Genomic DNA, 13,697 nt, shown 5'->3' with positions numbered 1-13,697 from the left:
CGCTAATCGCTGTTGTGTTCATGGGTCCTTAGGTTATCTAAGCAATCAGGACAATGCCCGGAATTGACTCAAGATACCGCAAGGATAGGTACAGTGGCTTGCAAAAGTATTCGGCCCCCTTGAAGTTTTCCACATTTTATCACATTACTGCCACAAACATGAATCGATTTTATTGGAATTCCACGTGAAAGACCAATACAAAGTGGTGTACATGTGAGAAGTGGAGCGGAAATCATACATGATTCCAAACATTTTTTTTACAAATAAGTAACTGCAAAAAGGGGTGGGCGTAATTATTCGGCCCCCTTTGGTCTGAGTGCAGTCAGTTGCCCATAGACATTGCCTTATGAGTGCTAATGACTAAATAGAGTGCACCTGTGTGTAGTCTAATGTCAGTACAAATACAGCTGCTCTGTGAGGGCCTCAGAGGTTGTCTAAGAGAATCTTGGGAGCAACAACACCATGATGTTCAAAGAACACACCAGACAGGTCAGGGATACATTTATTGAGAAATTTAAAGCAGGCTTAGGCTACAAAAAGATTTCCAAAGCCTTGAACATCCCACGAAGCACTGTTCAAGCGATTATTCAGAAATGGAAGGAGTGTGGCACAACTGTAAACCTACCAAGACAAGGCTGTCCACTTAAACTCACAGGCCGAACAAGGAGAGCGCTGATCAGAAATGCAGTCAAGAGGCCCATGGTGACTCTGGACGAGCTGCAGAGATCTACAGCTCAGGTGGGGGAATCTGTCCATAGGACAACTATTAGTCCTGCACTGCACAAAGTTGGCCTTTATGGAAGAGTGGCTAGAAGAAAGCCACTGTTAACAGAAAAGCATAAGAAGTCCCGTTTGCAGTTTGCCACAAGCCATGTGGGGGACACAGCAAACATGTGGAAGAAGGTGCCCTGGTCAGATGAGACCAAAATGGAACTTTTTGGCCAAAATGCAAATAGCTATGTGTGGCGGAAAACTAACACTGCACATCACTCTGAACACACCATCCCCACTGTCAAATATGGTGGTGGCAGCATCATGCTCTGGGGGTGTTTCTCTTCAGCAGGGACAGGGAAGCTGGTCAGAGTTGATGGGAAGATGGATGGAGCCAAATACAGGGCAATCTTGGAAGAAAACCTCTTGGAGTTTGCAAAAGACTTGAGACTGGGGTGGAGGTTCATCTTCCAGCAGGACAATGACTTTAAACATAAAGCCAGAGCAACAATGGAATGGTTTAAAACAAAACATATCAATGTGTTAGAATGGCCCAGTCAAAGTCCAGATCTAAATCCAATTGAGAATCGGTGGCAAGATCTGAAAACTGCTGTTCACAAACGCTGTCCATCTAATCTGACTGAGGTGGAGCTGTTTTGCAAAGAAGAATGGGCAAGAATTTCAGTCTCTAGATGTGCAAAGCTGGTAGAGACATACCCTAAAAGAATGGCAGCTGTAATTGCAGCAAAAGGTGGTTCTACAAAGTATTGACTCAGGGGGCCGAATAATTACGCACACCCCACTTTGCAGTTACTTATTTTTTTAAAAAAATTTGGAATCATGTATGATTTTCGTTCCACTTCTCACGTGTACACCATTTTGTATTGGTCATTCACGTGGAATTCCAATAAAATTGATTCATGTTTGTGGCAGTAATGTGACAAAATGTGGAAAACGTCAAGGGGCCAAATACTTTTGCAAGCCACTGTAAGTTTCACACTATTCCACTGCAGCAGGAAGGCAGATGCATAGCTGTTATTTATTCTGTATATTATAAATCAAGGATGTTTTCTTTACACAGAGTTGCAAGTTTCAATCTAGCCTGCTCATTACCACTGAGCTAACAGTACAGGTTGCCTTTCTTTGTACTTGTGATCCATTCCTAAATCCAAGTCAATCACAACCGATCAGCTGTTATTGAACAGAAATTATTGAAACCCAAATTGTTACAGTGTATGAGTATTGCAGCTTTACCACAGGAAGTATTACATGCCAGCAATTTACCAGGTATACAAAAGATTTGAAGGCTCATACACACGTACCAACAATTGGCCAACTATTTTCCAAACTTGTCAGTTGGAAGATAAGTTGGGTGTGTACGGTTGGCAAACAATTTGCCCAACTATCATGCAGGTTGGAACGTGTGTACAACTTTGTTGTTTTTGACTGCAGACATGTTGTGAAGTTTGTCGTTTAGCTTGCACGCATAGTATTTATAGTTGGTTGTTTAGTTGGTTGGCGTGTGTGTAGATGCTTGTCAGGTAATCAACTTGTTGCATGTTAGAGCAAATGGGTCCATTACAAAAGTGTTATGCAGGGCATGCACGGTGCGTTTATGTGCTGGCTTAATGCCGGCGTGTCCCCGCTCGTTCGCGTGCGGGCGTGTGGATCGATTCCCACTGGTCCCCGCAGGCGCTTCTTTTCTGCCGCTCGATTTTTCTTTGTATTGTCCGCCCGCGGGGATCAAGCGCAGAATCGATCCGCCGCTGTGATCGGACACGTCGGATATTATCAATCGAGCCATCAGCGGCTCAATTGATAAAAAGAAACAATCCATGTATGCCCAGCATTATAGAAGCAACTTTCCTCCAGTTGAAAAGACTGTATAATACCTCCGTCTCAAACTTAGCACAGGATGGAGGACAGAGAGCCATGTGGGCTTACTGTAGTGAGAGGAGAGAGGAATGTTAGATAGTGAGCCCTACACTCAGCACAGGATGGAGGACAGAGAGCCATGTGGGCTTACTGTAGTGAGAGGAGAGAGGAATGTTAGTCAGTAAGCCCTACACTCAGCACAGGATGGAGGACAGAGAGCCATGTGGGCTTACTGTAGTGAGAGGAGAGAGGAATGTTAGTCAGTGAACCCTACACTCAGCACAGAATGGAGGACAGAGAGCCATGTGGGCTTACTGTAGTGAGAGGAGAGAGGAATGTTAGTCAGTGAGCCCTACACTCAGCACAGGATGGAGGACAGAGAGCCATGTGGGCTTACTGTAGTGAGAGGAGAGAGGAATGTTAGTCAGTGAGCCCTACACTCAGCACAGGATGGAGGACAGAGAGCCATGTGGGCTTACTGTAGTGAGAGGAGAGAGGAATGTTAGTCAGTGAACCCTACACTCAGCACAGGATGGAGGACAGAGAGCCATGTGGGCTTACTGTAGTGAGAGGAGAGAGGAATGTTAGTCAGTGAGCCCTACACTCAGCACAGGATGGAGGACAGAGAGCCATGTGGGCTTACTGTAGTGAGAGGAGAGAGGAATGTTAGTCAGTGAGCCCTACACTCAGCACAGGATGGAGGACAGAGAGCCATGTGGGCTTACTGCAGTGAGAGGAGAGAGGAATGTTAGTCAGTGAACCCTACACTCAGCACAGAATGGAGGACAGAGAGCCATGTGGGCTTACTGTAGTGAGAGGAGAGAGGAATGTTAGTCAGTGAGCCCTACACTCAGCACAGGATGGAGGACAGAGAGCCATGTGGGCTTACTGTAGTGAGAGGAGAGAGGAATGTTAGTCAGTGAGCCCTACACTCAGCACAGGATGGAGGACAGAGAGCCATGTGGGCTTACTGTAGTGAGAGGAGAGAGGAATGTTAGTCAGTGAGCCCTACACTCAGCACAGGATGGAGGACAGAGAGCCATGTGGGCTTACTGTAGTGAGAGGAGAGAGGAATGTTAGTCAGTGAACCCTACACTCAGCACAGGATGGAGGACAGAGAGCCATGTGGGCTTACTGTAGTGAGAGGAGAGAGGAATGTTAGTCAGTGAGCCCTACACTCAGCACAGGATGGAGGACAGAGAGCCATGTGGGCTTACTGTAGTGAGAGGAGAGAGGAATGTTAGTCAGTGAGCCCTACACTCAGCACAGGATGGAGGACAGAGAGCCATGTGGGCTTACTGCAGTGAGAGGAGAGAGGAATGCTAGTCAGTGAGCCCTACACTCAGCACAGGATGGAGGACAGAGAGCCATGTGGGCTTACTGTAGTGAGAGGAGAGAGGAATGTTAGTCAGTGAGCCCTACACTCAGCACAGGATGGAGGACAGAGAGCCATGTGGGCTTACTGTAGTGAGAGGAGAGAGGAATGTTAGTCAGTGAGCCCTACACTCAGCACAGGATGGAGGACAGAGAGCCATGTGGGCTTACTGTAGTGAGAGGAGAGAGGAATGTTAGTCAGTGAGCCCTACACTCAGCACAGGATGGAGGACAGAGAGCCATGTGGGCTTACTGTAGTGAGAGGAGAGAGGAATGTTAGTCAGTGAGCCCTACACTCAGCACAGGATGGAGGACAGAGAGCCATGTGGGCTTACTGTAGTGAGAGGAGAGAGGAATGTTAGTCAGTGAGCCCTACACTCAGCACAGGATGGAGGACAGAGAGCCATGTGGGCTTACTGTAGTGAGAGGAGAGAGGAATGCTAGTCAGTGAGCCCTACACTCAGCACAGGATGGAGGACAGAGAGCCATGTGGGCTTACTGTAGTGAGAGGAGAGAGGAATGTTAGTCAGTGAGCCCTACACTCAGCACAGGATGGAGGACAGAGAGCCATGTGGGCTTACTGTAGTGAGAGGAGAGAGGAATGTTAGTCAGTGAGCCCTACACTCAGCACAGGATGGAGGACAGAGAGCCATGTGGGCTTACTGTAGTGAGAGGAGAGAGGAATGTTAGTCAGTGAGCCCTACACTCAGCACAGGATGGAGGACAGAGAGCCATGTGGGCTTACTGTAGTGAGAGGAGAGAGGAATGCTAGTCAGTGAGCCCTACACTCAGCACAGGATGGAGGACAGAGAGCCATGTGGGCTTACTGTAGTGAGAGGAGAGAGGAATGTTAGTCAGTGAGCCCTACACTCAGCACAGGATGGAGGACAGAGAGCCATGTGGGCTTACTGTAGTGAGAGGAGAGAGGAATGTTAGTCAGTGAGCCCTACACTCAGCACAGGATGGAGGACAGAGAGCCATGTGGGCTTACTGTAGTGAGAGGAGAGAGGAATGTTAGTCAGTGAGCCCTACACTCAGCACAGGATGGAGGACAGAGAGCCATGTGGGCTTACTGCAGTGAGAGGAGAGAGGAATGTTAGTCAGTGAGCCCTACACTCAGCACAGGATGGAGGACAGAGAGCCATGTGGGCTTACTGTAGTGAGAGGAGAGAGGAATGTTAGTCAGTGAGCCCTACACTCAGCACAGGATGGAGGACAGAGAGCCATGTGGGCTTACTGCAGTGAGAGGAGAGAGGAATGTTAGTCAGTGAGCCCTACACTCAGCACAGGATGGAGGACAGAGAGCCATGTGGGCTTACTGTAGTGAGAGGAGAGAGGAATGTTAGTCAGTGAGCCCTACACTCAGTGGGGGAGCAAAGCTATCTCCTCCACATATAACCCCCCCCCCCCCAGTGAATAAAGACAGTTTCTGGGGAATAGACACAGTTAGGTTACTGAAGTTGTTTATCAACTCAAGCTAGGATTGAGTGTACCCGTATATACTCGAGTATAAGCCAACCCGAGTATAAGCCGACCCCCCAACTTTTACCTAAAAAAGGGGAAAAAATGCTTGTCCCGAGTATAAGCTGAGGGTGAGAAATGGCTTTATGGCGTAGAACAAAAGCATTGTTTGAAGATAGTTAATGTGTTATTCCAGGCACATACATGCACTCATAGTTACAAATTTAGTCATAAATGTAGGTTGTCCTTGCATGTAGCTGTTTATATAATTTCTCTCTCTGATCACTTTCTGCATGGTCCCCCTGGCAATGTGCTGAGTGCTACTAGTAAACTGTGAACCCTTTGCTTGCCAGAGCAGAAGTTGTAGCATACATCTTTGTGGTTCCCCAGAGTATCTCCTGGCATATGTACAGTAGTTGGGCTTCGTTTCTCCCGGTTAGCTGCCCGCTATGTTGTTCAGTAAACCCCTCCCGCCAGAGCAGCATACCTCTTCGTGAACCCCCCATTTATATACAGACATCTGTACAGTACTTGGGTTTCGTTGATCCCAGTTACCGGCCGGTGCTGTGGTTAAGTAAACCCCCGCCCGCCCCAATATCACCCTGCATATGTAAAGTAGTTGGTGTTGCTCACGGTTAGCAGTACTGGTGCATGATGTGTGTGAGTAATCCCTCGCACGCCATAGTAGCATACCTCTTTGTGATCCCCTAAGTATCCCCCGGAATCTGTACAGTAGTTCTATTCCTCCCGGTCACCGACCCGCACAGTGAAGTTTTCTCTGCAACTTGTCAGCCGCAGTCTCATCACTCTGACCTCACAGTAGTGCCCGTGTTAAGCGTCGCCACTAGAGGGCGTCATAATGACAAGACTGCAGCAGACAAGCTCCAGAGGAAAAATTTACAGCGCGGGCCGGTGTTCCAACTAACTAGCATACATTGACAGAATAGCATACATTTAAAGTGATATACCCCTTGTTAGTAGAATTAGTGTCCCCTTGCCCGCTCGCTTCGCTCGCTGGGCTGCGGGCTCGGTCCTCGCTTCGCTCGGACAACTTTTTATTCTAACTCTATGTCCACTTGGATAGTGGAGATTGCACATCAGCACACAGGCAGCTAACTGGGGTTGAAAAGGTTAATGCTGCTGATGGGTATTATGGGGTTAATGTCTGCCCTGCATGACTTTGCACATGCTCAGTAGCATTTGTATGCTATTCTGTCGGGTATGCTAAAATGTTGGAACACCGGTACCCAAGAGCAACGGAGACCAACTACCATACTGTACAGATGCCGGGGGATACTTAGGGGATCAAAAAGAGGTATGCTACTTTGGCGTGCGAGGGGTTTACTCACACACATCGTGCACTGCTAACCGTGAGCGGCGGTGCCGAACGACTTTACAAATGTAGGGTTGTACCCAGGGGGGGGGGGGGGGGGGATTCACGAGGAGGCATGCTGCGGGCCATTAACCCGGAAGAAACGGAACGCCCAACTACTGTACATATGCTGCGGGATACTTGGGGGATCGCAAAAATGTTTACAATTTACTAGTGGCACTTGTCACACTGCCGTGGGGACTGCACAGACATTAATCAGAGAGGCACCGCAGCTCTGCATGTGCAGATGTGATTTTTATGTTGTGGTAGACGGCGCGGTATGGGGGGACTCTGCTTGTGGGACACTTTTTGGGTCCCAAAAACTTAGACTCGAGTATATACGGTAAATTTTAATAGTAACACTAAGTCGCCCCCTACTGTGGCCAATCTGTGTACAGTAATGTACAGTGACCATTATAAGCTTATTACAGGCCAGTAACACTAAGTCACCCCCTACTGTGACCAATCTGCATACAGTAATGTACAGTGACCATTATCAGCTTATTACAGGCCAGTAACACTAAGTCACCCTCTACTGTGACCAATCTGTGTACAGTAATGTACAGGGACCATTATCAGCTTATTACAGGCTGGTAACACTAAGTCACCCCTACTGTGACCAATCTGTGTGCAGTAATGTACAATGACCATTATCAGCTTATTACAGGCCAGTAACACTAAGTCACCCCTACTGTGACCAATATGTGTACAGTAATGTACTGTGACCATTATCAGCCTATTACAGGCCGGTAACACTAAGTCACCCCTACTGTGATCAATCTGGGTACAGTAATGTACAGTGACCATTAGCTTATTACAGGCTGGTAACACTAAATCACCCCTACTCTGACCAATCTGTGTACAGTAATGTACAGTGACCATTATCAGCTTATTACAGGCCAGTAACACTAAGTCACCCCTACTGTGACCAATCTGTGTACAGTAATGTACAGGAACCATTATCAGCTTATTACAGGCCAGTAACACTAAGTCACCCCTACTGTGACCAATCTGTGTGCAGTAATGTACAGTGACCATTATCAGCTTATTACAGGCCAGTAACACTAAGTCACCCCTACTGTGACCAATATGTGTACAGTAATGTACTGTGACCATTATCAGCCTATTACAGGCCGGTAACACTAAGTCACCCCTACTGTGATCAATCTGGGTACAGTAATGTACAGTGACCATTAGCTTATTACAGGCTGGTAACACTAAATCACCCCTACTCTGACCAATCTGTGTACAGTAATGTACAGTGACCATTATCAGCTTATTACAGGCCAGTAACACTAAGTCACCCTCTACTGTGACCAATCTGTGTACAGTAATGTACAGGAACCATTATCAGCTTATTACAGGCCAGTAACACTAAGTCACCCCTACTGTGACCAATCTGCGTACAGTAATGTACAGTGACCATTATCAGCTTATTACAGGCCAGTAACACTAAGTCACCCTCTACTGTGACCAATCTGTGTACAGTAATGTACAGGGACCATTATCAGCTTATTACAGGCTGGTAACACTAAGTCACCCCTACTGTGACCAATCTGTGTGCAGTAATGTACAGTGACCATTATCAGCTTATTACAGGCCAGTAACACTAAGTCACCCCTACTGTGATCAATATGTGTACAGTAATGTACTGTGACCATTATCAGCCTATTACAGGCCGGTAACACTAAGTCACCCCTACTGTGATCAATCTGGGTACAGTAATGTACAGTGACCATTATCTTATTACAGGCTGGTAACACTAAATCACCCCTACTGTGACCAATCTGCGTACAGTAATGTACAGGGACCATTATCAGCTTATTACAGGCCAGTAACACTTTCGTCATTATCCGCATTGTATTTCTGGTGTAAAATGTAGCAGGATGTTTCTCACTCCTTTACCACCTTCCCCTCTCCACAGAACAGAACAGGGAACTCTACAGCAATCGGGGTGTCTGTACTGTTACTGTCAGTAAGTGGTCGGCAAACACAATCAACAATGACATCTTAACCCCTTAGCAGCTTCTGCCAAGTTTTCTATGTCCCTGTTTATAAACACATGTAAACACTTGGTTTGGGTTTTCTATTTTTAGAAAACAGAGTTAGTATAGCACCATCTTGTGGCCAAAAAGTACAACTACTTCCAAATACACCTTTATACCCTTACCATAGAAATATGAAATACATTTTCATTACTTTTTAACTCCTTCACCCCTAACCCAAAATAAAATATCGCCATACATTGTGCTAGGGACATAATTTAAACATTGTAATAACTGTGACAAACGGGCAAATAAAATGTCTGTTTTATCTACAATAGCACATTTTATTTTTAAACTACAATGGTTGAAAGCTGAGAAATGGTGAATTTTTTCATTGTTTTCTTTTTCTTATTCTTCTTCTTCGCTGTCAAATGCATATGAAATAATATAATTCTTAGCATAAAGTATTGCCCAAAGAAAGCCTAGTTTGTCCCGCAAAAAAAATTATACATCATTTCAGTGTGATAATTAGCAATAAAGTTATTACCAAATGAATGGGAAGAGTTTTTGAAGGGGAAAAAAACCTGTGGTAGAGAAGTGGTTAAGATGACAAAATATTAAGTACATAGCAAACCCCTAATATAGCTAGTCTTTGAGCAGTAACTCAATCACACCAGCAATAAGATACACATTTATTCTATATTTACTGCTGATTACTCACTTGTTCTTACCTCTGTGACACTGTCCTCCTCTTTACTTGTCCCTATCAGGTTCCCCCATCCACAGACTGCTGATCACTCCTCACACATGTCTCTTCTTCTTATCAGTTTATTACAGGCCAGTAACACTAAGTCACCCCTACTGTGACCAATCTGTGTACAGTAATGTACAGTGACCATTATCAGCTTATTACAGGCCAGTAACACTAAGTCACCACCCTACTGTGACCAATCTGTGTACAGTAATGTACAGTGACCATTACCAGCTTATTAATGGCTGGTAACACTAAGTCACCCCTACTGTGACCAATCTGCATACAGTAATGTACAGTGACCATTATCAGATTATTACAGGTCGGTAACATTAAGCCACCCCTTCTGTGACCAATCTGCATACAGTGACCATTATCAGCTTATTACAGGCCAGTAACACTAAGTCACCCCTACTGTGACCAATCTGTGTACAGTAATGTACAGTGATTATTATCAGCTTATTACAGGCCAGTAACACTAAGTCACCCCTACTGTGACCAATCTGTGTACAGTAATGCACAGTGACCATTATCAGCTTATTACAGGCCGGTAACACTAAGTCTCTCCTACTGTGACCAATCTGTGTACAGTAATGTACAGTGACCATTATCAGCTTATTACAGGCCAGTAGCACTAAGTCACCCCTACTGTGACCAATCTGTGTACAGTAATCTACAGTGACCATTATCAGCTTTTTACAGGCCAGTAACACAAAGTTACCCCTACTGTGACCAATCTGTGTACAGTAATGTACAGTGACCATTATCAGCTTATTACAGGCCGGTAACACTAAGTCACCCCTGCTGTGACCAATCTGTGTACAATAATGTGCAGTGACCATTATCAGCTTATTACAGGCCAGTAACACTAAGTCACCCCTACTGTGACCAATCTGTGTACAGTAATGTACAGTGACCATTATCATCTTATTACAGGCCGGTAACACTAAGTCACTCCTACTGTGACCAATCTGTGTACAGTAATGCACAGTGACCATTATCAGCTTATTACAGGCCGGTAACACTAATGTACCCCTACTGTGACCAATCTGTGTACAGTAATGTACAGTGACTATTATCAGTTTATTACAGGCTGGTAACACTAAGTCACCCCTACTGTGACCAATCTGTGTACAGTAATGTGCAGTGTCCTTTATCAGCTTATTACAGGCCGGTAACACTAAGTCACCCCCTAATGTGACCAATCTGTGTACAGTAATGTACTGTGACCATTATCAGCTTATTACAAGCCGGTAACACTAAGTCACCCCTACTGTGACCAATCTGTGTACAGTAATGTACAGTGACCATTATCAGCTTATTACAGGCCAGTAACACTAAGTCACCCCTACTGTGACCAATCTGTGTACAGTAATGTACAGTGACCATTATCAGCTTATTACAGGAGAGTAACACTAAGTCACCCCTACTGTGACCAATCTGTGTACAGTAATGTACAGTCACCATTATCAGCTTATTACAGGCCGGTAACACTAAGTCACCCCTACTGTGACCAATCTGTGTACAGTAATGTACAGTGACCATTATCAGCTTATTACAGGAGAGTAACACTAAGTCACCACTACTGTGACCAATCTGTGTACAGTAATGTACAGTGACCATTATCAGCTTATTACAGGAGAGTAACACTAAGTCATTATCCACATTGTATTTCTGCTGTGAAATGTAGCAGGACGTTTCTCACTCCTTTACCACCTTCCCCTCTCCACAGAACAGAACAGGGAACTCTACAGCAATCAGGGTGTCTGTACTGTTACTGCCAGCAAGTGTTTGCCAAACACAATCAACAATGACATCTTAAACAAGTACATAGCAAACTCCTAATATGGCCAGTCTGTGAGCAGTGACACAATCCCACCAGCAATAAGATACAAAATTATTCTATATTTACCGATGTTTACTCACCTGCTCTGCCCTCTGTAACATTGTCCTCCTCTTTACTTGTCCTCATCATGTCACCCTCCTCCATAGACTGCTGATCACTCCTCACATACGTCTCTTCTTCTTCCTCTTTACTTGTCCTCATCATGTCACCCTCCTCCATAGACTGCTGATCACTCCTCACATACGTCTCTTCTTCTTCCTCTTTACTTGTCCTCATCATGTCACCCTCCTCCATAGACTGCTGATCACTCCTCACATACGTCTCTTCTTCTTCCTCTTTACTTGTCCTCATCATGTCACCCTCCTCCATAGACTGCTGATCACTCCTCACATACGTCTCTTCTTCTTCCTCTTTACTTGTCCTCATCATGTCACCCTCCTCCATAGACTGCTGATCACTCCTCACATACGTCTCTTCTTCTTCCTCTTTACTTGTCCTCATCATGTCACCCTCCTCCATAGACTGCTGATCACTCCTCACATACGTCTCTTCTTCTTCCTCTTTACTTGTCCTCATCATGTCACCCTCCTCCATAGACTGCTGATCACTCCTCACATACGTCTCTTCTTCTTCCTCTTTACTTGTCCTCATGTCACCCTCCTCCATAGACTGCTGGTCACTCCTCACATACGCCTCTTCTTCTTCCTCTTTACTTGTCCTCATCATGTCACCCTCCTCCATAGACTGCTGATCACTCCTCACATACGTCTCTTCTTCTTCCTCTTTACTTGTCCTCATCATGTCACCCTCCTCCATAGACTGCTGATCACTCCTCACATACGTCTCTTCTTCTTCCTCTTTACTTGTCCTCATGTCACCCTCCTCCATAGACTGCTGGTCACTCCTCACATACGCCTCTTCTTCTTCCTCTTTACTTGTCCTCATCATGTCACCCTCCTCCACAGACTGCTGATCACTCCTCACATACATCTCTCCTTCTTCCTCTTTACTTGTCCTCATCATATCTCCCTCCTCCATAGACTGCTGATCACGCCTCACATACGTCTCCTCTTCTTCCTCTTTACTTGTCCCCATCATGTCACCCTCCTCCATAGACTGCTGATCACTCCTCACATATGTCTCTTCTTCCTCTTTAAACACAGCACTTGCATGAATCAATTCTCCACCCTAAGTTCACAAAATGAGAGCTAATATTTTAATTGTGAACACTGATAACAGCGTATGCAAAAGAAAAAGTGAAATACAGTTTGGAATCGTTGATGACCCTCAGCCCACCTACCTGACAATGGTGGGGAATGGTGCGATCATCTTGTGGACAATCCCAGGAATAAAGAGGACCTGTGCATCTGTCTGGAGGGTTTCTGTTACTGAATACATCTGTAGGAAACAAACACACACTGACTGAATACATTGTCTCTATGTGTTTAGCAGATGATGGGGGATCTAGGTGGACCCTCCATACTGCTCTCTCCTTTGTAAGAAATGAAAGTTTCCTCTTACCAAGTGATGTGAGGGGCGGCTGATTCTCCATCATGGCGTCCTTGTAGAGGTCCTGGTGTCCTTCTATATACTGCCACTCCTCCATGGAGAAATAGACGGTGACATCCTGACACCTTATAGGAACCTGACACATACAATAATACAGTCACCACTCAGACACACCGCTTGCTATTACTGGATAATGTCCCATAATTCCCAGCACCGCTCACCTCTCCTGTCAGCAGCTCCATCATCTTCCTGGTGACTTCCAGAATCTTCTGCTTGTTGTGTCCCTCAGATATCAGGGAGTGAGGTGGGGGCACCGTGATGGTCACATGATCACCAGACTTCACTGGAGGAAACATCTGTATGGAAGGACCAATAATAATGTCACATGATCTCCCAGAATCCTCTTCCTCTATCCAGTCAGGTGTGTTTTATTATGTGTTTTATTATTGTGTGTTTTATTATTAGCAATAAGAGTGATGTCATGTGATCACCCAGAATCCTCCTCCAACATACAGTGGGTTGCAAAAGTATTCGGCCCCCTTGAAGTTTACCACATTTTGTCACATTACTGCCACAAACATGCATCAATTTTATTGGAATTCCACGTGAAAGACCAATACAAAGTGGTGTACATGTGAGAAGTGGATCGAAAATCATACATCATTTTTTGCATATAAATAACTGCAAAGTGGGGTGTGCGTAATTATTCGGCCCCCTGAGTCAATACTTTGTAGAACCACCTTTTGCTGCAATTACAGCTGCCAGTCTTTTTAGGGTATGTCTCTACAAGCTTTGCACATCTAGAAACTGAAA

At 45.4% G+C, this 13,697-nt stretch overlaps 1 protein-coding gene across 1 annotated transcript in view; it reads right to left on the bottom strand.

Moving 5' to 3' along the window:
* Positions 1–13,012, bottom strand: part of LOC137537213 (zinc finger protein 91-like) — a 96,800-nt gene extending 83,788 nt beyond the window's left edge. Inside the window, exons 1-3 of the mRNA XM_068259315.1 lie at positions 12,897–13,012; positions 12,676–12,773; positions 11,456–12,563 (exon numbers count right to left, since the gene is read on the bottom strand). Coding sequence (XP_068115416.1) covers positions 11,456–12,563; positions 12,676–12,773; positions 12,897–12,981 — 1,291 coding nt within the window. The 5' untranslated portion in view covers positions 12,982–13,012. The remainder of the gene's footprint in view (positions 1–11,455; positions 12,564–12,675; positions 12,774–12,896) is intronic.
* Positions 13,013–13,697: the final 685 nt, after the last annotated feature.

This window comes from Hyperolius riggenbachi, chromosome 10 (assembly GCF_040937935.1).
Source record: "Hyperolius riggenbachi isolate aHypRig1 chromosome 10, aHypRig1.pri, whole genome shotgun sequence".
NCBI classification, from domain to species: domain Eukaryota; kingdom Metazoa; phylum Chordata; class Amphibia; order Anura; family Hyperoliidae; genus Hyperolius; species Hyperolius riggenbachi.
Note: the sequence above shows the minus strand (reverse complement) of the source record. Positions and strands in the feature narration are given on the sequence as shown.